This window comes from Typopeltis vanoorti, chromosome 7 (genome assembly GCF_054136105.1).
Source record: "Typopeltis vanoorti isolate ZY-2024b chromosome 7, IOZ_Tvanoo_1.0, whole genome shotgun sequence".
NCBI classification, from domain to species: Eukaryota; Metazoa; Arthropoda; class Arachnida; order Uropygi; family Thelyphonidae; genus Typopeltis; species Typopeltis vanoorti.
In genome coordinates this window covers 68,428,034-68,453,815 of record NC_143555.1, presented here as the reverse complement: position 1 = coordinate 68,453,815, position 25,782 = coordinate 68,428,034, and the positions used below count along the sequence as shown (strand labels likewise).

The 25,782-nt window shown below is 35.3% G+C and overlaps 1 protein-coding gene across 1 annotated transcript in view; it reads right to left on the bottom strand.

Moving 5' to 3' along the window:
- Positions 1-25,782, bottom strand: part of LOC150104751 (RNA-binding protein 41-like) — a 123,691-nt gene that overhangs the window by 47,553 nt on the left and 50,356 nt on the right. Inside the window, exon 4 of the mRNA XM_090395930.1 lies at positions 1,338-1,847. Within this exon, the coding sequence (XP_090252056.1) occupies positions 1,338-1,847 (510 nt within the window). The remainder of the gene's footprint in view (positions 1-1,337; positions 1,848-25,782) is intronic.

Genomic DNA, 25,782 nt, shown 5'->3' with positions numbered 1-25,782 from the left:
TAGGTAAAAAATGAATAAAAATACAGAAAATATATAAATTCCATAAAAATAGACAAACAAAATTCTTAGTCCACCCATGGTACAAAATGTACCAAGTTTACAAATAAACCTTCCGTGGTTGGGACCACACACAAAAGACCAAACAATCATAGCAAAAAGTGAAGATGAATTCCAGAGTTCAATATATTCCTTAAACAAAACTGCTAAAAAAATTTGGAATGCAAATATCAACATAAAACAAAAATTGCAGCTTTTGAAGGATCATCCCATCAGAAGTAAAATCATGATTGAAAATAAAATTTTTAAACAAAAGTAGCTGATACTGATATAAAAATTTCAAACTTTCTGACAGGGATGATCAATAATATTTTCCAACCTAACCATGTTCAAAAGCATACAAGAAGAAGAGTTTATAAAGTTTTGGCAAGACCTTCTCTATTGTGCAAAAGTAAATTACGGATCACAGATCTGCAGAAAGAACAAAAAATAGAAATAAAATTCCTACGAAGCACAGCAGGTTATACTCTCTAGGACATAAGAAGCAGATATAAAGAACTAAAAATAGACTCAGTATTGGGCAAAATACATGAATACCAAAATAAGTGGACTGAACATATTGAAAGAATGGGCAGTTCAAGACTACCCAAAAAGATACTCCCATACCACCCAGTTGGGGGAAATAGAAATCAGGGATGACTTTCATTACTTACTAAGCAAACATAGTAAGTAATGAAAAATATTAATGATCATTTTATAATTTAAGAGATAAAATAATCTACAGCAATTCTTGAATTAAGTTGGAATGAAAAAAAATTCTAGTAAATTTACAGTGACAAATACTTTTGATTTATCGCCAACTTGAAATTTAACTGCTATGTTTCAGTAAAGAAATTAACAGAATTAACTCACGTAAAATATTATTTATTAGTAGAATTTTCGCCTGAATATCACAGGCATCTTCAGTACATGTATAACGCTAATTAAACAATACCTGACAATTCAAAAGGTGCCACCTAAGTAGCTAATGTAAGATAACTAAACAAGGTCAATAAATTTCCTAACTTATTTAAAAAAAAAAAAAAAAAAGATAAATAAATAAATTACATACATACATATATATATATATATATATATACATATATACACACACACAATTAAAAAAGTTAGGAAAGATTAGCTGATTTATAAAGTACTATCTTCCACAAAGGAGGATAGATGTAGACCTTCACATGTTTTTTTTTATGAAGCCGTTCCATGAGGAACCGACTTTTGTGAAAAACGCTCGTCTTGTTCCAATGAACTGTAAAATTTAACTTCTGCAGACTTGTATACATTACCTTAGTAGGTGTGCCTGGATCATAATTCTGGAACTTTGGTAACTGTTTTATTTCTTTAATGCTCAGCTGATTCTCTTGAATTTCTGTTATTTCTAGTGGTACAAGAGCATGAAAAAACGTTGGATCTAATTGTTCTTGGATGCTTTCATCAATATTTGTTTCAACAGTTAATTTTTCATTTTCATCCTTAAGTTGCTCCAGCTTCCTTTTTTTTTTTGTTTTCACTCGTTCTAACAATTTTTGAGATAGTTGCCGTATATGTAGAAAAGGATCATTTGTTTCCTGAGAAAAATAAGACTGTTCTACCAATGCTTTGAACTGCTGCTTGTTTTCACATCCAGCATACAGGGATTTTTCTATATCCATTTCATGTCGACTCAGCTTCTTTGTACCAGTGAACATTTGAGGTTTGCATAAATTTTCCTGGTGAATCCTGAGTTTTTCTTGGATGGCTTCCAACCTCTGATTTAAGACTTCTGGTTGAACAGACAAACGGGTCTTCAGTGAGTGCTAGAAAACAAAATGGAAATGTCAGAAACAAAATGGAAATGCCAGAAGCAGCAATGATGGATTTATTTTTTACTTTAATACCCAGCACTCTAATCTACAATAATAATTCCCATTGTAAACAAGCCCATAGCTCAGAAGAAAGCTGATCTCATACAGAGGTAGAGAAGGAAAACCTGAATTTTCCTTCTCTACCTCAGAAAACCTGAGTTTTCCTCACGGAAAACTCAGGTTTTTAATCCCACATATAGGCATATCAGCACTGAGAACACATGCAATTTACAGACAAAAAATACTAGTGTGGACAGTAGATGGTGCTGTATGTAGATGATGGTAGTAGCAGTTCTGTGTATTTGGTAGATTAAATGGTGGACACAGAGAATTGGAGGGTAGAGTGCCCTCCCTTAATGAGTCCTTGGACTCATTGGAGATATCACATAATAATTCAAACTTTTTGTGTGTTCTTGCACATTACACCAAAAATTATCAATATTTGGTGCAATGTTTGTTTCTTTAAAGTTACAGTGAAAATTGAGAAACTACTTTTACATAAATATGTTGAAGGAAAACAGTAGGATCTTAAATGTTTTTTTTTTCACTTAAAGGCCTATATTCACTATGAATTTCTACCCAAAATTTATCAAATGATAAAACATTCAAATTTTTCAACGTTATGTTTGAAAAAATAACTACCAACATATCTTCTTCATTCATTGATAGAGAATTTGTTACACCACTGAAAGTGAATGGGTCAAAAACCAACAAAAACCTTTTTTCTTTTTTTTTTTTCAACTATGGAGAAGATGTGATATTAACATACCTTTGAGAACTTACACTTATATTTAAATCAATCTTGGGGTAGTACGTGTTCCTATGCACTTTAGACTGCAGTAGTTATATTCATAATTAGATCACTCAGTTCATGGTAGATGTTTTTCAACAGATCAGTAATAGATCCACTACCTTCTGTCATTATATAAAAAAAAAAAGGAATCTAACTTGTGCTAGTAACTCATATCAGCAAATAAATTTAATAAATAATAATAGCAATATATACACATTGAATGAGCTGTGTTAACTGAGTCATGTCCCTAGTATTCACATAAGTTGACTACACCTCTATATTTCCACATTTTTTTTTTTTAATTGAAACTTCCATACCTCAACTACATCTCCTATGAAGTTTTCATGAAATCCAATGCTAAAACAGTGCTTCCATTTTATTCTAAATAGTTATCTCTCAGATACTATCCCCTTTTCTAATCCTTATTTCCATAACAAAATCATCCATTAGGAAAACCCTATTTTTACTTCACTAACCAATTTTTCTAAACACCACAATTACTATTCTCTACATTCCCAAGCCTAAAACATCCTATTAGATATATTATTTTATTTATTTCAACTTCACACCAAACAGTCTCAGAGCTGTCATATATAATGCTCTTTTTAGCTCCAATAATGTGCAGGGATAATTACCCTGCTCCTTTCACAAGATTTTACATTCCTTCATTTCTATTCCCACATAAGTATCATTTTCAGTTTACTAACTTTTCATACGTTTTGAATAAAATGATTCATTCTTATTTCTGATACTTCTTACATTAATATACTAACAAAACAGTCCATGTCAAGTTACGATTATGATGTTATTCCTTTGTACTATGTCTACACAATTCTTCATCAGAAAATTCATTGTGGGAAAATTCAACAGCATACTTTTCATTTAAAAAAAAAAAAATGACTTCCAAGTTCTCAGGTGTTTAATAAATGATAATTATGATTTTTTTTTATATAATCAACAGTTTTCAAAAACCAAAATGGGCAAGTCCTCAAATGATTAAGTTTTGCAAATCTGATGCACTGAAGTCTTATTACAGTGTCTCAATAGCATTTCTTATCAGAAGGAGGTTGGTGCCAGCAATATATATACCCTCTGTCCAAAGAGAAATCGAACTTTTTGAAAATAAAAGAAACTAGTGGTGCCAACTGGTGCATCTTTTTGTTGTTGTTTATGACATTTGTTTCATTAGAAGCAGAGTTATAGTGCCAAGAGTGACAGTGTGTTTTGACAAATGGTCGGAAAATGAGTTTCAAACAGAGAGCATGGACTTTTGTATTCAACTTGGTAAAAGTTTTACTGAAACGCATCAAATGCTTCAAAAAGCATACAGTGATGAATGCTTATCCTGTACAAGTTTACGAGTAGTTTAAACGATTTCAAAGTGGTCGTGAGATGGTCGAGGAAGATGAAATGCCAGGCCGTCCAAAAACTGGACTGAGTGAAGTTAACATCCAAAAAGTGCACGATTTCATCAAAGAAAACCCAAAATCGTCTGAGAGATTGATTGAAGATGAATTAGGGATTCCAAAATCAACTGTGCACAACATTTTGACCAAGAGTTTGGGCCTTCGTAAATTGAATTCGCGATTTGTTCCCCATAAGCTCATTAAAACCGCTCGTAAGGACTCAAACTTCCTTGAAATGATCGTTACTGGTGACAAAACATGGTGTTTTGAGTATGATCCCGAAACAAAGCACCAGTGCTGAGTGGAGACCACCAGAAGATGGGCATCCAAAAAAAAAGTCGCGTGGAGAAGTCAAAAGTAAAGACAATGCTGATTTATTTCTACAATTCCAAGGGCATCATCCACAAAGAATTCATTCTGCCTGGCCAAACAGTCAATGGTGAGTTTTATCTCAAAGTTTTGAAGTGATTGATAGCGAGAATTTGTCGCGTATGGCATGAACATCGTGATGTAGGCAGTTGGTCACTTTTGCACGATAATGCACCATCTCATCGTTCAAACACTGTGAGACAATTTTTGACCAAATTTGTGTGTTGAATTACTTGCCGTATTCACCTGATTTAGCACCCTGTGACTTCTTTCTCTTCCCCCAACTTTATTTGCCAATGAAAAGAAAGCGATACACCATTGAAAATATTCAAGCGGCAATAACCACGACCCTCAATAGTATCCCGAAAACCAATATATAAAACTCATTTAACAAATTAATTGACCGTGCCAAAAATGCTGTATCAAAGCTGAGGGAGAGTATATTGATTGAAATAAATGATTTGAATAATTATAATTGGCCTATGTTTTATTTTCTATCAAAAGTTTGGTTTCTTTTTGGACAGAAGGTGTATATTGCTCTATTTTCCCTTCATGTAGATTTTGCATATATTTCAAGTTTCAGAAATTTCTGTATTGTCACATGAGATGCACCAATTAATCCGATGAATACATGATGCCATCCTTCACATGTGTTGTTTCCTTTTGGTAACCCTTCCAAAGCAGTCATAACAATTCCATAATGAATGGACAAAAACATAGGTGGGCAGCAAAGTAACAGACAATCATTTTGACCAAATCTAGGCGTCTTCTACATAATCCAGACCAAACTGAGTTGATTCTTCCATCTGTAATGAGAATTTCTTTGATCTCATCTTTTCAACAAGTTGTGTTTCCACATCTTTAGCCATCTCATCTATTATTTTGCAAACAGTGTTACTGCTCAGTGGCATTCCTTTGACATTGGTGTCATGTTTCTCCATAACTGTTTTGAAAAAAGTTAATCTTGCTGACTTAATTAAATCCTCCCCTAGTATGATTTTTTCCTGATTTAGCTATGAGCAGAGAAATTTCATAACTAGCTTCAAGAGTACGATTTTGGGTAGCAGTTCATACAGAGAACAATGAATCTATTGTTGATCTTTTCTCAAACTTCTCCTTTAGAGTCAAATTGGTTCAAATCATAGTTCAGATGAGTGCTTTGTTTTGCCTTCAAATGTGCATCGAGACAACCTTCTTTCATTGATTCATTGGTCAAACAGTGTTCACACAATAGACAGAATTGTGACCATTCATCCTGAGCAGCAGGTATGAAACTGAACTTCAAATACTCATGTGAATACTAACGAACTACAGGAATACCTTCTATAATGCAGTTAATTGGTTCCAAGAAGCGTCCGCGCTATGCAAAACCACATTGTTCGAGGTCTAATTATAAAAGTTTTCAATTTAATTTGTTTATTACAAAAATTTAGGATAATAAAAATTTTAAAAATGAAAAAAAAAAATTGTTATTTTTATTAACTAAATAACAAATAAAATCCTTTTAAACTGATATAAAAGTTGTAGAAAACAAAACAAATGTTGCTTCAATTTTAGCATACAGTAATTTACTTTTTACTAAAGTAGTCTTTAGTGTTGGTTGAACCATCCTTGTCTTCCTTGTCTCTTCAAGTACTAGATCTCTGTAGCATTTGATGGCATTTTTGAGACTTTGTCTCACTTTGATGCTTCTTTCCAAATTCGGGTCAGCATTCATGAGAAAGTCTGAAGCTTCGTCGATTTTTCTCACAAAAGTTGAAAAGTCAGCAAAGGAAAATTCTTCAACCATGACATCAGTGGGGGTCATTTTCGTCTTTTTCATAGGCTCGTTGTTGTTCCAACTCCAAAAGGGTTTCATCATCCAGATCATTTGAATGAGAATCAATACATTCGTTCACATTGTTACAATCTAAACTTGTAAAACCAAGATCTTTGCCCATCTGCACAATTTCTGTTGAGATTTTCTCTTTCTGTGTTGCAAAGGTAACAAAGTCCTTTGAACAATGCGGCAAGATATTATGCCATATGGCTCTCATGATGCTTTGAGTCACCTCTTGCCAAGATTCATAAATATTTTGAATGGCATCTTTTATGTTAAATTTCTTCCAAAATTCACTCCAAGTCCAAGAATCTTCTTCTGCTGCAGCTTTAATAGCTTGAGCAAAAGTTCGTCTTAAATAGTAAGCCTTGAAAGTGGAGATAACGCCTTGATCCATCGGCTGCAGAATTGATGTTGTGTTTTGAGGGAAAAAATGAATCTTGACATTTTCATCTAAGTCAGTCAATAGAGTTGGATGGCCTGGCTCATTGTCTAATAAAAGCGAAATTTTGAAAGGAATATCATTCTTTTTACAATAGCTTTTAACTTCAGGACAAAAATAAGTTTTAAACCAGTCTTCGAAAATTGAACGAGTCACCCACGTTTTTTTTTATTCGAATGCCAATGAACAGGTAAATTGTTCTTTGTTAAAGCCCTTAAGAGCTCTTGGGTTTTCCACTCTGTACACTAACAGTGGCTTCAATTTTAAATCACCTGATGCATTACCTCCTAGTAAAACTGTCAATCGGTCTTTTGACACTTTATACCCAGCTTGTGTTTTTTCCTTCTCTGCTACAAATGTGCACGATGGCATTCTTTTCCAGAACAAGCTAGTCTCGTCAGCGTTAAAAATTTGATCATCTGTGTAGCCTTCCTTCTCAATAAGCTCCTTCAATTCATTGGGAAATAATTCTGCAGTTTTAGTGTCAGCACTTGCGCTTTCACCTTGGATTCTTATATTATGGAGTCCCATATGCTTTTCGAAATTGTAGAACCAACCGAGACTTGCTATAAACGTTTCACTGGCTGTACCTCCTTCATTTTCGCTTTCATTTTCTTTTATTTTGTCATATAGACTTGTTGCTTTTGCCTGGATTATCATTTGACTCAAAGGAATCTTTTTTCTGATTACAATCTCCAATCCAGATCATTAGAAGGCATTCCATATTTTCCATTGTAGAAGATCGATTTCTCGTGATCACTTTTGACATATAAGAAGCGGTGCTCATTCCATGTTGTTTAATCTTTTCTTTGCTCTGAATAATTGTTCGTACAGATGACTCATTCATTGAATTCTCATGGGCTATTTTAGCAAACGAAGCGCAATTGTCGTGACATTTTATAATTTCAAGTTTCTTCTCTAATGTCAACCACTTGCATTTTTTTGTTACTCCAACAGTGTCTTCTTTGTTTTGTCTCTTTTCACTCATACTTAATTAATAAAAAAAATATTAAATACTAATATTAACGTAAATAATAAAATGCCGCGGGGAAAGAACATGTCTACATGAGAACCAATTGAATTACTACTGCATAAGTGGCTCTCCACTGTCACTTGCGGCGCCCGGAAGTAGCCCGGTCAGTGTTAACAATGCTAGTGTAATAATAAAAACCGCGTTAGACCAAAACCCGCGTTGTTCAAAACCACGCTATACAAGGTATTCCTGTACTCATTTTATGCATGGGGTTAGCAACTGAAAGAAAAAAATAGGTTTATAAAGTATACTGTACACGTTGAATTATACAAGGAAATTAATGGTGTATAACATGTATTAATACTACTACAAACATATAATAACACGTATAATAAATAAAAAGTTAAAATAATAAAAAAAGTAAAATTTTAAAAGTCTACCTTCACAAGCAGAGAAAAAGAAGCAACAAAATATGAGAGATTATGTTTATGTTTTTAACTGTCAAACAAACCTAATATAATTGTGGCAAAGTGTTCATTTTATTTAAATTGACAGTAGCGCAACTTTTGGGTAACCAGAAAACTAACAACATGTAAAAATGTTACATAAAAAAAATACCTGCTAGCATAAAAAACATTGGCAATACATAAAAAAATTAAACAAGCTTGCCCCATTGTTTCTACAACAAAAACTGCACAAAGTTAAATTGGCACCGTTTATTTTTCAGAAGTGACAGATGCTATGATCTAACCTTCACACACTTATGCCACTAAGTATTTATGTTCGCTGCTGTACTAGTGTTGCCAGCTTTTTCTTATCGGAAAGTCAAGGTTGCAACATCGATACTTTATTGTGAACAATGTTGATTTTTTTTTTTTTTTACTATATTGTGACACTAAGCATGTGGCACGAGTGGCTAGCGTATCCGCTCCCCAACCAAAAGGATGTGGGTTCGAATCCTGCCATGGGCATGGATGTTTGTGATTGTCTGTGGAAATACTAGTGATGATGGTGGTCGGCGATGGATGGCGTTGGTGTAGATGCATTCAGTTGGTGGATTATAAGTGGTGGAGACAGAGTTGTAGAGTAGATGCCCTCCCTCGACAAGTCTTTGGACTCCCTGGAGGTGACAAAATAATAATAATAATAATATTGGTGATGAGGTGATGAATGCAACATCATTTTCTAATTGTTTCCCCAAAATATTCAAATTTCACCTGTGGGGCGTACGCTCCACATTGGGAAACACTGATCTAGACCGAGACTTTGAAACTAGGTCTTAGTCTAGACAGCCTTCTGAAAATGAGGAAAAACTAATTTTTTTGTTGTATCTTTCAGCATATTTAGTATATCCTATGAAGATATAGAAAGTTTATTCACTTGGTTTCAAATTAAATTAAACTTATCAGGAAATTATATTATTGTTTAATCTGTTATTCAAATGCAAGCAAACAAGTTTGATGTTAAATATCTTCACAACTAGGCTATCTGTATAGAGGCTGATGACTTCATATTAAATGCTATAGTATCCCATAATGCAAAGCATATATCCTTTCAGACGTGTATGATGCTATGCTTTATGGGAAGGGTGTTTTTTTTTTATTATTTTTTTTTAAAACCTTTATTGAGGTTTCATCAGTGGGAGTCAGACCCAGAAGAGATACCAAGACTGAATTAATGCAAAAAATCATACAAGTAGTAAAAAGTTATTATCTTATTAAAATTCTGTGGATTATAGATAAATTAAAAATGTTTTTTTCACTTGGTTGCAAATTAAATTAACCAAGAAATTATGTTTTTGTTTCATCCTTTATCCAAGTGTAAGCAAACAAAGTGTACTCGTGAAGTATCTTCATGATTAAGCTATTTGTATATAGAGGTAGATGACTGCACATCAACTGCCTTAGTATCCCCATAATGCAAAGCATACGTTCTTACAACCTTGTTATTTCGTCTGGATCAGGCTCCCATCGATGAGGCCTCAATAAAGGTCAAAACTGGTCTGAGTAGTGGTCCTTTATAATGCACAGCATTATACTTGCCTGTAAGGATATGGTCATCATCAAATTCCTGATATATATACACACTCAAGGGGATGTACAGGATATGATAGTACTACATGAAAACTTACATCATTACTAACTTCCTATCTACAATTTGCCATCTGTTCATGCCCCTATTCTTTCTCAAGAATCTCATATCTGCAGTCTCTAGTCTTTGGTCAAGTGTTTTACTTCTGACCCAGCTCTCAGATCCATAAGTTAAAACTGGCGTGAATGCTGTCTTGTATACAGCTAATTTAGTGTTTTGGCTAATTTCTCTCTTATTCCATATAAATTTATTCAAATGATTTCCTACCATACTAGCTTTGTTGATCCTATTGTCTATTTCCATATTTAATTTACCATCTTCACTAAAAATCATGCCTAAGTGGCTGAAATGTTTCATTTGTTCTATATGTTTTACATTCACAATGCAGTTGATATTTTCAATGTTTCTGCCTATTTTCATTATCTTTTTCTTTTTTAATGCTGACCTTCATAACATATCTATTACAACAGTTATTCACTTTAGTCAGGGAATCTTGCAGACTTATAGCAGATTTATTTAGAAGTATAACATCATCTGCATAAAGCAAAGAGTTGAGATTAACATCTCCAATTTCGATATTGGGTTTAATACCACTTTCCTTCATAATATGATCCATATAGATAATGAATAACAGAGGGGATAATGTACATCCTTGTCTGATACCAGATTTAACATTAAACCACCTTCCTGTACTTCCTTCAATTCTAACTCAAATAAAGACTAAGAATTGCTTGATATAATGCCCCATTGACACCATACAACTGTACCGTTTTGAACAGATTTTCTGTTGGCACCTTGTCATATGCCTTTTCCAGATCTACAAAACTTAAATACTCGAAATACCTCTGTAATTCTCACATTCAGTTTTATTTCCCTTTTTATATATGGGTACTATGAGAGCTCTACTCCAATCATCTGGAATTTGTCCCTCTGTCCAGGCCTTCTGAACAATGCAGTGCAGCCACTGTAAGACTTTTATACCACCATATACTTGAGCATTTCTGGTCAAATATCATCTGTTCCTGCTGCCTTTCCACATTTCATTGATGGCTTTTTCTACTTCAAGTATGGATATGTATTCCTGCCTGCATGCCTGGTCAATGTTTTTTACCACTGTGCTGTCAACACTGCTTGTCCCATTTAGCAATTTTTCAAAGTAATTACTCCATACTTCAAGGATATCTTTTTCTGAAGTTGAAAGTTTATTTTTCACTTGGTTAGACTATAATAAATTTAGTTTAATCCTTTATCCAAGTGTGAACATATAAAGTTTACGCCTGAAAGTATCTTCAAGACTGGGGTAAGTTAGTACAACACCGGGCAACTCGTTGCAAAGGTGGACCAAGCTAACATCACTCCTATCTCAGTATCTCCCATAATGCAAAACACATCTCCATGTGGATATGTATAATGTTATGCATTAAGGGAAGAGCAACTACCCAGACTAGTTTCGACCTTTATTGAGGTCTCTTCAGTGGTTGGCAACTCCTATAGGTAAAGATGACCTCGCTATTGCTTCTGCCTGGTATCTCCAACTCTGGGCCTGGCTCCCACTGAAGAGACCTCAATAACGGTCGAAACTAGTCTGGATAGTGGCCCTTCCCTTAATGCATAACATTATACATATCCGCAAGGAGATGTGTTTTGCATTATGGGAGATACTGAGATAGGAGTGTTGGTAGCTTGCTCCACCTTTGCAAGGAGTTGCCTGGTGTTGTACCACTTTACCCCAGTCCAGAAGATACTTTCAGGTGCAATTAAACTAAATTTATGATATCTTTTTCTGCTGTTTTCATGTCACCTTTAATACCTTTTACAACACTCTTTCCTCCATTTCTGAGCTTCTTCAACAACCTACAGAATCTCTTCCCACATTTTTGATATTTATTTTCTATGTTCTTACCAAAGGCTTCCCATGACTTTTGTATAGCTAGGTAAGGAATTGGTGCGTATAAATAATACTAAGGCAAATGAGGTGAAGTCATCAGCCTCCATATATAAGTAGCTTAGTCATGAAGATACTTTTCATGAAAACTTGGTTTACTTACACTTGTATAAAGGATTAAACAATAATATAATTTCTTGGCAAGTTCAATTTAATTTGTAACCAATTGGAAAAAAAACTTTTTAGAACTGATCATAACTAATTACTACCTGAATGAAAGAAAATTCTTCTTAGAAAACAAGAAAAAAAAACAAAATATAAATTAAAATAGAAACACATAAAACGAACAACATATTGTAGAGGATGATTTGCTCACTTAGCATTCTAGCAATGCCCACGTAATTCATGATAATCCTGGATTTATCATCTGATCGACATTATGAGTTTGATGGTTAGTAGTCATTAACTAAGCTACTAATGTACACAGATGCTGTTTATTATTGGTTATTTATATTTGGAAACCAAATCTTACCTCTCCTCCATTTTTTTTTTTTTTCAATTATGTTCATCATAAATGCAACTATGGATTATAGGATATAATGTAATACATTCAGCCCACAGAAACTTACTGAACACACACACACACAACAGTAAATTATTAGTAATCATTTGCCTCTAATGAACTTTCTATTCTCAAGTATTCTCCCCCTTATATGGACCATTCATTCTTACATGGTTCATATCAATGTCAGCTCACATTTTACTCCTCTTAGTAATTTATATATACCAGGAGTGCTCAACCCGTCGATCGCAGACCGATTTTTGGTCGATCTCGTGTATTCCTCCTTACTTACAAATTTAATTAAAACTGAAAACATAATATTTTATTTATCATTATTCTGTATTATTTTTAATTCGCTTTAAGTGTATTGCTATTGTTTATTTATTTTTCGTTAAAATTGTCTAATCGGTAATTTTCTTATAAGTCCGGGTAAATGAATTAATTTGGATCAGTGGAAGTTAAACAGCAAGCCGAGTGAGAATACGATTATAAGCAAAGTGTAAAAACTCAATTGTAGCTTAAATATTAAATATTCCAAACCACATTACATCGAGAAAAAAAAAGAACTAAACCAAGAACCAGTAATAGAAAAAATTAAAAAATATAAACATAAATGGATGGAACACGTTCAAAGAATGAAAACAGAAAGATTACCAAAACAAGCCTTAAAGTACAAGCCATTAGGAAAAAGAAAACCAGGACGTCCTCTTAAACGATTCAACGATGACTTCTAAGGCCGGAACAGGCCATGCTAGGCCTAAATCCTTGATACGTATAATGATGATGATGACATTACATCGATTTTTTACTTAGGTTAAGTCCCATGTGAATATTGTAAAAAAATAAACTTTGTTTGTCTCGGTATAGTTTGCATTAGATGTTTTTGTAAATAACTCTTATGAAGCTAACTGTATATACTACTTTAATAAGAACATGTTAGAGTGTTAAAAACAAAGGCAATGTTTTTGTCGCCAAAGCTGTACATGGTGGAATTAGAAAGATTGTTATTGAAACTTGTATGTATGAGAAAGGCTTGCAGGCTCTAAGTGTAAACATCTCCAAAGTCAGTCAGAAAGAGTTCAAACAACTTTCCGATGGCCGGCAACTTACAATCAAAAGAAAGCAGAGGAGAACAAAAAGCGTGCCAAACTTGAAACTTAAGATGAAAGACTCATACTGATTCTTTGGGGGTTGCCAAACTTCATGCGAGGTCTCAGAGGAGGCCTAATAAAAAGGGACTAAAGCAAGCAGAAGGGGTCCCAGTTCTAGAATTGCTGTCAGAGAAGGAGGCCGCCCAATCCAGAGTTGCAGTCAGAGAGACTGCCCGGATCCACGTTGCTTGAGAGAGGAGTTTCCCGCTTCCAGAAAGGAGCTTCTCGGTTTGAGACGTCGCTAGACAGAGACTACTTCTAGGCTGCAGAGAAGGTTTCAAATTGCCAAAAGGAAGAGTTCCTGGCCAGGTTAATGTCAGACATTCACCAGTGTGTTGCAATTTGATGGATCAAACGACTTCACTGATATTGCTCAGTTAATGGTATTTATTCGCATGGTATTTCAAGATTATTCAAGTAAAGAAGAACTTTTGAAAATTATACCATTATTGGGAAGTACTAGGGGAGGAGACATTTTTTTGGCATTTGATGAATTTGTGAAACAACACAAACTTCCGCTTTTTAAACTTGTGTCTATTACTACTGATGGTGCTCCTGCAATAATAGGTAATAAATCAGGTTTCATTTCATTATGTAAAAACGATGAAAAAATATCCAAATTTTTTAATGTACTACTGTATTATTCACCAACAAGTACTGTGTAGTAAAAGATTAAACACAAAAGATGTTTTGGATATTACATTTAAAATTGTAAATTCTGTTTGAGGAAAAGCCCTGCAATGACGGTTATTTAAATTACAGGCAGATGATGATAGGGAACTTCTGTTGTACAATAATGTTCGCTGGCTCAGCAGAAGTCAATTTTTAGAAAGATTTCTTGTATTAATTAACGATATCAAAAATGTTCTCGATGAAAAAGGAGATATTTATACACAATTGAGTGATAAAAGATGGTTGTTACACTTATCATTTTTAGTAGATTTCTGTACGAAATTAAGCAATTTCAATGTAGAGTTACAAGGTAGAGATAAAAATTTAATTGACATGTTAAGTTCAATAAAAACTTTCCAATAATACTTACTTTTATTAAAGAAAAATATAAATGACCGTGAATTTAGACATCTCCCATATTTATTAAATTTTTTTGAACAAAATCAAGAAATGCTTTGCTATGATTTAAAAGAATTTATTCGTGTAATAGAATTAGTTGAGGAAGAAATAAATTCAAGATTTAAAGATTTTAATAAAACTGAAATGATTGTATCTTTTATCAATAATCCATTCAAGAAAACTTGAACATCACAGAAATTTCAAATAAAATTAGTGGGCTGTTTGATATAAACCAAGCTGAAGTAGAACTTGAGATAATAAACATTCAGAATAGTTCACATTTAAAATCAATAAACAATGAAGTTATTTGGAAGTATGCACATCAAAAATTCTGTCGTGTTTTGGATTGACATACTTGTCAGAATCCGCTTTTTCAAATATGACCATCATAAAAAATCAATTAAGAAACCAAATTACAAATGATCATTTGAGTGATTGTCTGCGATTGGCCACTTCTTCATATCAAGTTGACTATGAAAATATTGCGAGGTCCAAACAATGCCAAATTTCACATTAACTTTTTCTTTTTTTTTTTTTTAAATCAACCAGCATTTCCTGTAACTTGTGAGTTTGTAATCAATCTGTTGTTTTTTCTTAGGTTTTCCAAAATAGAGAAATAAATATTTTATTCCAATATTTTTTTTTGTTGTATTAAAATAATTAAAAGTGATAAATAAATTTTTAAATACACAAATAAAGTTTTTAGTTGAATTTTTTTTTTAGTTCTTTATTTGTGCATAATCAGATATCAGGTGGGGAGAACGTGATCTATATAAGAGAGTAGATCGCCGAATAACTTTTTATAGAAAAGTAGCTCGCGTAGTAAAAAAGGTTGAACACCACTGATATATATACCAACCAAATATAAGATTTCCTCAGTATGCCATAATTTGTGATGTCACCACCCAATGTGCAAACCAGAAATACCAGACAATTGTGTTCCATCCCAAGGTCAAGTGCAATACAAAATGATTTGATTCTGCTTGAATGTGTTTGTTAACATGCTCAAATCTAGTTATTTTTCATCAGGAGGGTAAGCAGTTATTTCATTCACAGAGTGTAGACAGAGCTAACTATTTTTAGTGGGGTGATTTAGAGTGGTGGAGAAAGATAAACAATTTTTTTCCAAATTTAGTTGATATTAATTTTATTATAGCTTTTTTTATTATTATTACAAGAGTGACAATTTTTTTTTAATTTTTTATGATGGTAAGGAAGTGAGTTGTTTAACTTTAAAGAAAGCCAAAGTTGTATATCGATATTGCCAGTATGGTAGCAATGTATAGTAGAACAATGGCAGCCAAGAAGTCTTTGTTAAAGGAGTTGAACATGGGAAATTTTGTTCAGTGCAGTGTGTGTAATGTATTTGTTAGGAAAGGTAAATGATTTATGGAAGGAAAGTAAGACTAATGAAAATATGAAGAAACTATTTTGAGAGTGTGTGCCAATTGTGTGGGGTAAATAAAACAAGAGATAGAGGAATAAAGAATGTTGACAAAGGTGGGAAAATGTGTCAAAGCATTGAATGAAAGTGCAGTGATGAAAACAGTCAGGAAAACAAAGAGGACTTGGTGAAAAAAATAGCATGTTTGCGTGGAGTGCCTTCACAGGACAAAGCATGAGAACTGAATGATGCAAAAACGTTAAGTGATTGTTACAGCTCAAAAGCAAAAGAAACAAGAGGTGTAAAGGTAAGAAATAGGAATGTAAGAAAAGTGAGAGGAGTAAGGGAAAAAATTTTATGATGATTCCACAATAAGAAAACTCCACAAGAGTGACTAAATCTTGTTTCTGTATGGTGAAAATTAATAGTAGTGAAGCTATCAGGATGGAAAGAGGTAAAGTGAAAGAATTGATTATTTTGGCAGGTACTAATGACTTGAAAAAGAAAAAAATATATCATAAAAGATAAAGTTATTGGAAGAAGTGAAAAGGAGAGTGAGAGAGTAAAGACTGTATGCACAGGTTGTGAATGGAATACAAAGGAAAACAATAATGTGCAATGTGTGGACTATGGGATGAATTAGACAGACAGACAATGACTTATATAACACTAATGAATTTGCAGTTGGATATCACAAGGAAGAATTGTTCATTGAGAGTGTGAAAATGAAAAGTCAGGGAAACTGGAGCTATTAAAGAAAGATGTGTGCGCACGTGCCATTAAAGTGAGTGAGTGAGTGAAAAATGACCAAAAAATGTGGAATCCAATCTCTCAAGTGACAGTCAATACAAGGTGTAAAAGTAGTTGTGGGTCTAAGAGAATACTACAGTTAATGTATATTAATGTCAGAAGTATCAGGAATAAGGAGTTTTCCACAATGGTGTATGCAACCTTGCCTGAAGTTATACACATTAGTGAGACTTGATTGGAAACAGGTGATGTAATTAAGGACAGCATGTGAGGAGTACAGTATTACAGTGGATTACCAGTGCACAGGTCTAGTCATCAAAGCAGAGGCCAGCAAAGGTTGGTCGATTGGTAGAGCCTCTGCTACTAATGGCTCACGCAAAAAGTTAAGCAAGTTTGAGCGTGGTTAGTAGTTGGAAGGGGATTTCAATCGTTCAATGCTGTTATCATCATCTAAATTTTTTAGAGAGGATCCAGAGGTAAGGGATAAAGACAGATAGATATATTTTTTAAAAATTTATCTTAAAAATTTTAAAAATAAATTAAGTTAATCAAGTTAACTTGATTAACTGCCTGACTGAAGAGAGGTTACGTGCTCATTGATTGTTGAGATAAACTGCACAAGAATAACAGTTGTTATAAGATGATATTACACTTTTCATACCAATAAGGTATTTTGACATGATACTACACTTTACAAGAAAATAACAGTTGCTATAAGATAATATTACTTATTTACATGAAAGTAACAGATGATCATTATTCACACTGTTAAGCACGAAAATTTCGTTCTTCATCCTTTCTTTGGGAGAGAAAGTAATGATGTCATTTCTATGTTGAAAAGTGGATTCTGATGCAGTCGCCCTGCTCAGCCAAGAGTTGGATTACAGTCTTGATGGAAAAGGTCTAGCGTGTTCTGCCTGTGGTGATGGTGATCATGTAGGATACAACTTCTCACCTTTTGTTTGAAGGCTGCAAGGAGATGGTCAGCTGCCTCTCTGTGTGAAACTGTTGTGCAGTCTGGTCTAGCATGTCAAAGATAAAAACTGTATATTAGTGCTTTTGCAGTGATGAAGTAGTAGTTGCAGATGCATTTGGTTGGACTGTTTTTTTTTACTTTGCATGGACAAGATTGAGATATTCCTCTTCTGCATGGAGACAAACACAGGTTGAGGCTGTCATTTCCTGATACGAATGGATTAACTGGGTGTTGACAGGGCATTCTAAGATATGCCAGAGTGTTCCTGTTTAGTAGCAGAACACACAGTTATCTGACATATCTAGGTTGAATTTCAATAATATAGTTGGAGTATGGAGTGCATTGTGCCTGCCACATTCTCCACTGAATATCTGGATTGGGTTTGGTGGCTTTTGTGTGATATGGTAGATCCCAGTGAAATAGCGTTTGGCAGAATAATACAGGATTTTCCAATAAAGTGCTTTGGTTGGACTGTTGTATCAGAGTGCCGCAGATTATTTATATTGCAGGGTGTAAGTCTCTCCCAAGCATTGTCGGTTTTTATCAAAAAAGATAGGCACTAGATCTTCTACATCAGGACTGCACCCCTCTTCCGTTATGCTATTAGGCACAGCAGCTTGAAAAGCAGATTTCGGAAATCTGCTCAGCCTGATTCCTGTATTCCAAGTTTGCGAGTGATTTTGGAAAGAGCCAGGTAAGGCTCACAGAAAGAATATCCCCCAAGACCCTCACGCCTTGGAGGAAAGAAAATCTCTGAGTGCTGGGTTCCTTACCATCATGTTGTGGAAGATGAGTTCGATGAGGATTTCAGGAAGGGATGCTGTCTTCATCTTCAAAGGTATAATTTCTTTCATCTTCAAAGGGTATCTTTGTAGAAATTTGTTAGAATTACTAGCATGTGTACTGTTTAAGGTTGTGGAGAAAGAGAGACCTCTAGTGGCAGAACTGAAAATACATTTGGTGGTGTGTGTCATTTCCTGGTGTAGGGTATTAAGGAAAAAGCGAGTGTGGAATGTTGTTATCCTCTGGTCAACGAAGATCAAGTTTTGTCCTACTCCTTTAACAGAAGTACTTAGCTTGGAGTATAGGAAAGCTAGTTTGTTTGGTTCCATATGAATCGATAGATGGTTGTTGTATTTGTTTCATAAATTGCACTGGTGGCATGAGAATCTTTAGTGTATGCCAAAAGACACTGGTAGCTATTTGGGTTAACAATAATTGTTCTCCCTCTTGTAGAGGCAGAGACTCATATTACAGCCCACTTTCCTAGTACGTGCTTGAAACATTTAATGAGTGTTTCCCAGTTCTTATCCATGTAAGAGGGCATGTTTCCTAGGTAAATTCCCAGGTATTTGTTCCCCTCTGCAGACCAGTGACCAGATGTTTGGGAATTGGTTCAGTTTTCCCATATGCCATACCACAGTCATGTGGTTTTATGTGCATTTAGCTTGGTTCCAGAGGCAGTCTGGTATTGTTGGTATGCTGTTTGCATGTTATAGAAATCCTCTTCTTTGCAGGCTATAACTGCAACATCATCAGCGTAACCTTTACTGTGTGGCATAGACATGGTGAGCCCGTTGTTTATTTTTATGTAAAGTATGCTCTAACATATAACATCTTAATGGATTGAATGATGCTTGAGCCAAAGCCAAAGGCTTTTAAGCAGCTGAATAGGTAGGGATGTTCAATGTAGTTGAAAGCTTTTCCTTGGTCACAAGATCCATTGTTTCACTGCTGTTGTTACTTGTGCTAATCAGATCCCTTATGAGGTGTAGGTTTGTGTGGATAAATCATCCAGGGATAGAATAGCTCTAGTGCCTATCTATTATTTCGTTCAGCGTGGTTTAAGTTTGTTGGCAATGGCTTTTGATATTATTTACAGTCTGTGTTTATGATGGAGAAAGGTCGCCAGTTTCCTAATTTTGTTGCATCTCCTTCCTTTGGGATAATCTCAGTTGTGAGCTATGAGGGGCTCGTGCGAGCCCTTTGTTAAATTTTTCTCAAATTTGTGAGCCCCCTTGTTCTTCTTGTTTAGTACTCTTGTAGAACTAGAAAATACCACCGTGGAATGTATACATGCTACTATAATTACTAATTTAAATTCATATGGATTTTCTGATAACTATAAAAAATTATTTCATTGCATTTTGTTCTGATGGAGCTAGTGTATTGTTAGGAAACAAATCAGGTGTTGCAATCAAACTTCTACAAAAATTATCCAGCGTTGTGATTTGGCATTGCACTCATCGTTTATACTTAGCATTAGAAGATTCGATAAAAAACATTAAAGAAATAAATCATTTTGAAATATTTATGGATAAATTATATGCTTTTTATCATCAATCACCAAAAAATCAACGAGAATTAAATACAATTGCAAAAGACCTTGGTATCAAAATTTTAAAGATCGGCCACGTGTTTGGACCACGATCGGCAGCTTGCAGTTTACGAACGGCTCTTGCTGTGTGCAGAAATTATCTAGCTTTATGCAAGCATTTTGCACGAACGCTAAATATAAGGGCTTTTTTAAACCGACTTCTCAATTTGGAATTTTTAAAAGATCTAGCATTAATGATTGATATCCTACAGGAATTATCATATCTGTCAGAAAGTCAAAATATAAGTATTATAAGGGCTAAGTTAGGCCTCTTTTTTTTTTTTTTTTGCTCGACGATGCGAGCTCTTTGTTAAAATTTCCATAGCTCACCACTGGATAAACTTAATAACAGATGTTGTCATACTGAGTGGGAAGCTATTGGTATTGGCTTCAACACATATTCTGTAAAGGATAGGTCCAAGCTATTTCCAGAATTCTGAACTGATAATATTTAATAGTGAGCCCATCTATGCCAGAAGATCTATCTTTTAGTAAAGAGGTGCAGGAAGTTGTCAAATCGTGTAGTGTGATGGGGAGTTCTGTCTTATGCCACATTGCTGGTGAGACTTTTCAGATCAGAAAGAGAGAGAGAAAGAGAGAATTATATCAGTGGCATCCATGGATGTTGGGTTAACTTGGTATAAGTTTTTTAGGTTTAGGTTTTACCTTAAATCATTTTTTACTAATTGATTTAAGGAAATTACAACATCAACTAGGATAGACGTAGACTGTTCAATAAGTTATAAGACTATATTTAAACAGAAAACAGATTATTTTTAATCGTCATCGTTTACATGGTCTTTTTCGAAGTAACTACCGTGAGACGCAATGCATTTGTCCCAATGTTGCGTACACTTCTTAAACACATGTGAAAGTCTGTTTTTTGAGAGTTCTTTCAAAACCGCCTCTGCAGCTTTTACACATGCTTTGTTGCTTTCGAAATGGCGGCCTCTTGGTGCTTTCTTGAGCTGAGGAAACAGCCAGAAATCGCACGGTGCGAGATCAGGACTGTATGGAGGGTGTGGTAGGATATCTAGGTTGTTCTTCTGCAAAACGTCCACTACACAACCAGCAACATGTGGTCTTGCATTATCATGGTGCAATAAGAAGCCATTCTTCAGCAATGGATGCTTCCTTTTGACGTGCTGTACCATTGTCCGTAAAACATCCACATAGTATGAGCCGTTTACAGTTCTTACAGTTCCCAGGTTCTACAGCATGTTGGTAAATAATGCCTTCGTAGTCAAAAAACATTATGGTCATAACTTTACCAGCTGATTTTACAGTTTTTGCTTTCTTGGGGGTAGGCGAAGATGGATGCTTCCATTCACTGCTTTGTTGTTTCATTGTAGGGTCATAGTGATACAACCAAGCTTCATCTGCTGTAATGATGCGTTTTAAGAAGTTGTCGCCTTCTTGTTCCAGTCTTTCTTTCCATTCTGTGCACACATCCACTCGCTGCTGCATTTGCTCCGGTGTCAAGAGTTTGGGAATCCATCGGGCACAAACATGTTTCAGTCCCAAATGTTAGCCATGATTGAGTAAACACTTCCCACAGAAACAATCAGGACAACATGCAGCTGGCGTACTGTAATTCTGCGATCCTCCTTGATGATAATCGCTGCTGTGTTGATCATTGTCTCTGTGATGGATGTTGAAGGTCTTCCCTCACATTCAAGATCTTCCACTTTTTGCCATCCTTCCTTAAAAGTTTTATGCCAGCGAAAAACACTTGCCCTCGACATTGCTTCATCGTGTAAAGATTTGCGTATCATGTTAAAAGTGTCCGATGCCGATTTTTGCAAAAGCACACAAAATTTAATCGCATAACGATACTCCAAGGATGCTTCCATTTCGACGACTGGTCACGGCTCGTAGGCACGCTGAAACAAGCTTGCGTTTAGTCATGTGACACTCTTGTACATCAGCCCGTATATGCCATCTACCAACCTCTTTTGTTAATACAGACAGCAACATTTCTTTATTCCACAGAAATTAATATCGTGATGAGTGGTTTCGCGACATTAAAATTAGTCTTATTACTTATTGAACAGCCCTCGTACGTTAAAATAAATTTTAATATACTTCAATATTTCAGCAACGTCACGTTGCCATTTTCAAGAAACTTAAGAACAAGACACGTGCATGCAGGCACAACAAACAGTAAGTGAGGAAGAAGCAGGAAGCTATTATTTCTCCTAAAGTCCTAATGGTGCCCCCTAGCAGGCAATGTTGGTATTCTTGGCCGATTAGGCTGAAGGTCTTCTGATGTAGGTTTCCCAAATTTGTTAAGGTTTGGGTTGTTTCTTAGGGCTGAAGCTGATTCCATGAAAAGCCTTTCATACTTGTATTTACTACGGTGTATTATCTTGGCTTTCTTCCACCAAATATCGAAGTATATTAAAATTTATTTTAATGTATATCCTAGTTGACATTGTAATTTCCTTAAATCATTTAGTAAAAAATGCAGAACCAACGTCTAAGCTTTTCCACGAGAATTATGATAATCCACAGAGATGATATCGTACGTAAAGCACGCCATTACGGTAAAATGAAGTTAAAGCTATCAAGACAACCAAATCGTCTCGCTTTCCTAAAATGCTGCCGGGATAACCAGGTAATTCCTAACTGTGTGAAATTCAAGCACCGTTTCTCTTCACAAAAAGCTCTTCGTGTTTATAACCGTGCCAGCCAAGCCTTACTCAGAGAACAAATTGCCACGACTCACCGGTTCCTGAATGATGCTAACTTAGCTATACAGGCACTCGAAGATGACCTTTCAAGCACCTTAAGCCACGAAATTTGGTCTATTTTATACGACATCTCGTGCACTGCAGTGGAGAAAGAATGAGCTAAATTTCCTCCCGATATTACACTATTTCAGTTCACAATGAACTCAGGCTATTTTGTTTGGCAAGGAAAATTCTACAAACAAATAGAGGGGGACAGCCATGGGTTCTCCACTCTCCCCACCCTAGGCCAACTTTTATATGGAGACTTTTGAAGAGAAAGCCTTAAACTCTGCCCCACAAAAACTAACCATTTGGCTTCGCTATGTTGATGATGTGTTCGCCATTTGGCCACATGGCTCCGATGCACTCCTCTCCTTCCTGACACACTTAAACAACCAACACCCTAGGATCAAATTCACCCTGGAAGAAGAAAAAACAACTGCCTTCCTTTTTTAGACACACTAGCCTGATGGAACCTTGGTTTTCTCTATAGAAAACCAAGTCTATAGAAAACCCACCCATACAGGCAGATACATTCACCAACAATCCCACCACCCCCTCCTCACAACAACAATATGAGTCATTAAGACACTACACAACAGGGACAAACTTATCTCTTCAAATGACAATGCCCTAACCACAGAATTTAACCACATTCTCAACACTTTCTCAGCCAATGGCTACCCCCCCCCAAAAAAAATCCAAAAAATATTGAAACCAGTAACCCCCCCCCCCATCACAAGGATTACTCTAAATCCATCACCATTCCCTATATCCGAGGCACCTTGGAAAAAATTACAAAAATCCTAAAAAAAACATGACTTAACTTCTTGCTACAGACCATATAAAAAATTGGCATCCCTTATCCGCTCTACTAAAGACCGACCCCCCCCCCTCCTAGACCTACCTGGTGTATACCAGGTCCCTTGCAGCTGTAAGCTGTCCTACTTTGGCCAAACAGGCAGGACAGCCAATATCAGAATCTCAAAACACAAGGACTACATCCGGTTTCACCAATACAGCCACTCAGGTCTTGCTGACCACGCGCTGGATACCTGCCATAGAATACGGTGGAAGAAAGCCAAGATAATACACCATAGTAAATACAAATATGAAAAGCTTTTCATGGAATCAGCTTCAGCCCTAAGAAACAATCCAAACCTCAACAAATTTGGCTGCATGAGACTGCCTCAAATTTGGGAAACCTACATCAGAAGACCTTCAGCCCAATCGGCCAAGAAAACCAACATTGCCCACTAGGGGGCACCATTAGGACTTTAGGAGAAATAATAGCTTCCTGCTTCTTCCTCTTACTGTTTGTTGTGCCTGCGTGCACGTCTTGTTCTTAAGTTTCTTGAAAATGGCAACGTGACGTTGCCGAAATATTGAAGTATATTAAAATTTATTTTAATGTATATCCTAGTTGACGTTGTAATTTCCTTAAATCATTTAGTAAAAAAAAAAAAAAGATCCTCTTATATGCAAGACAGAGGACTTCATCACGATTTTCCATGATGCTTCCACTATCTGTTTTTATAGCAGAAATAGCAGTGCCCTCTTGTTGGTGTTTTTTCAGTGAAAATAAATACTTTGTGGGTGCATCTGTGAAATTAATATGCCCACACAGCACTTAAGTTGAGTGTATGGCGGCTTCTAGAGACTGGTATTCCTCAGAGTCTGGATGATGCAATTTGCTGTTGTTGTTGTCCGTTATTTAAGACTGAATGTTTATCCAGATTCTTCTGGTGACTATACTTTTGAATAAATACCCTGACTTTAGCCTTAAAGAGTAACTACCAATCAGAAATTGATTGGAAAGTAGGCATGTCTCTGATGGGAGTTGCAACATAGTTTTTGGAGGTTTTGAGATATTCTGTGTCCTGTAGTAGGCTGTTATTAAAGATCCAATATGCTCCTTCTTTCTATCCAGTGTGTTCAGGGATGCAGATGCTCAGAAAGCTGGAATCATGGTCTGATACACAAGATGGATGATATGTGACACTCCTTATGAAAGGAATTGTGTACATGGATGCACAGTATCTATTGAGTCGTGCCTGGTATAGGAGTCTGGTAAGACCACCTTTGGCCCTCCAGGAGAACACTTTTTTTATGTGAGTGTAGGTGTCTGAAGATATCAGTCAGCTCATAGTCATCGATTACATCCTGGAAAGGCTCACAGTTTAAAAAAATAAGAAAACAGAAGATTGAAAATATAAAAAAAATATAACTCCAATTGATATTTTTATTAAAAAATCATCTACACCTCTAGTTCATTCAATTATGTCCATATATACTCAAAAATGAGAAACCAGCTAACAATACATACTATCCACTCTAATGGATCAGAAAACCAGAAACATAAAACAAACATCCAACCCCCCCCCCCCAAAAAAAAGAGCATCCCCAATAAATAACAAAAACTCTAGGACAAATACTGAGGGTACAAAATCAAGTGGTGATAATGAAACAATCCCCTGCCAGTATGAAATGGTCCTCATTGACTTTACTGAGGTGGTTTGGATGAACTCTGGTATCTGCACTGCAAGCTGTTCGTTTGTGGTATGTATATGTATTATAAAATACATATTAATTATATGTGCTTTCTTTCCTGTGAGTTCTAATGAGTGCATACATTACACACTCTTTATCCATGAAGTTGTATGGCAGGACAGTGGTGCATGATATATGGCCAGTGGTGAGCTATGGAAATTTTAACAAAGGGCTCGCATTGACGAGCAAAAAAAAAAAAAAAAACTGCATCTATAGCCGACCACCACCACCACCACTAGTATTTCCAGAGACAATCACAAACATCGATTCCCATGGTGGGATGTTTGTAAATGCTAATGGATCTTCGCAGGATGTTTATAAACAAAATAAATTTGTTTTGTTTGCGATAAAAGTTTTATGACAAACAATCTATAAATAATACATAACTATTATCTAAAGACAATAATATTGAAATACGTTATATTTCTCTTTTGTTTTTATACTTCAAGCGATAATCAACGGCAAGAATCAAGGGACATTATGTTATAGTCCTATTTATTTATATGAGACTACCAAAAGTGAATTCTTATTTGTAAAATGGTAGTAACAGTAACTA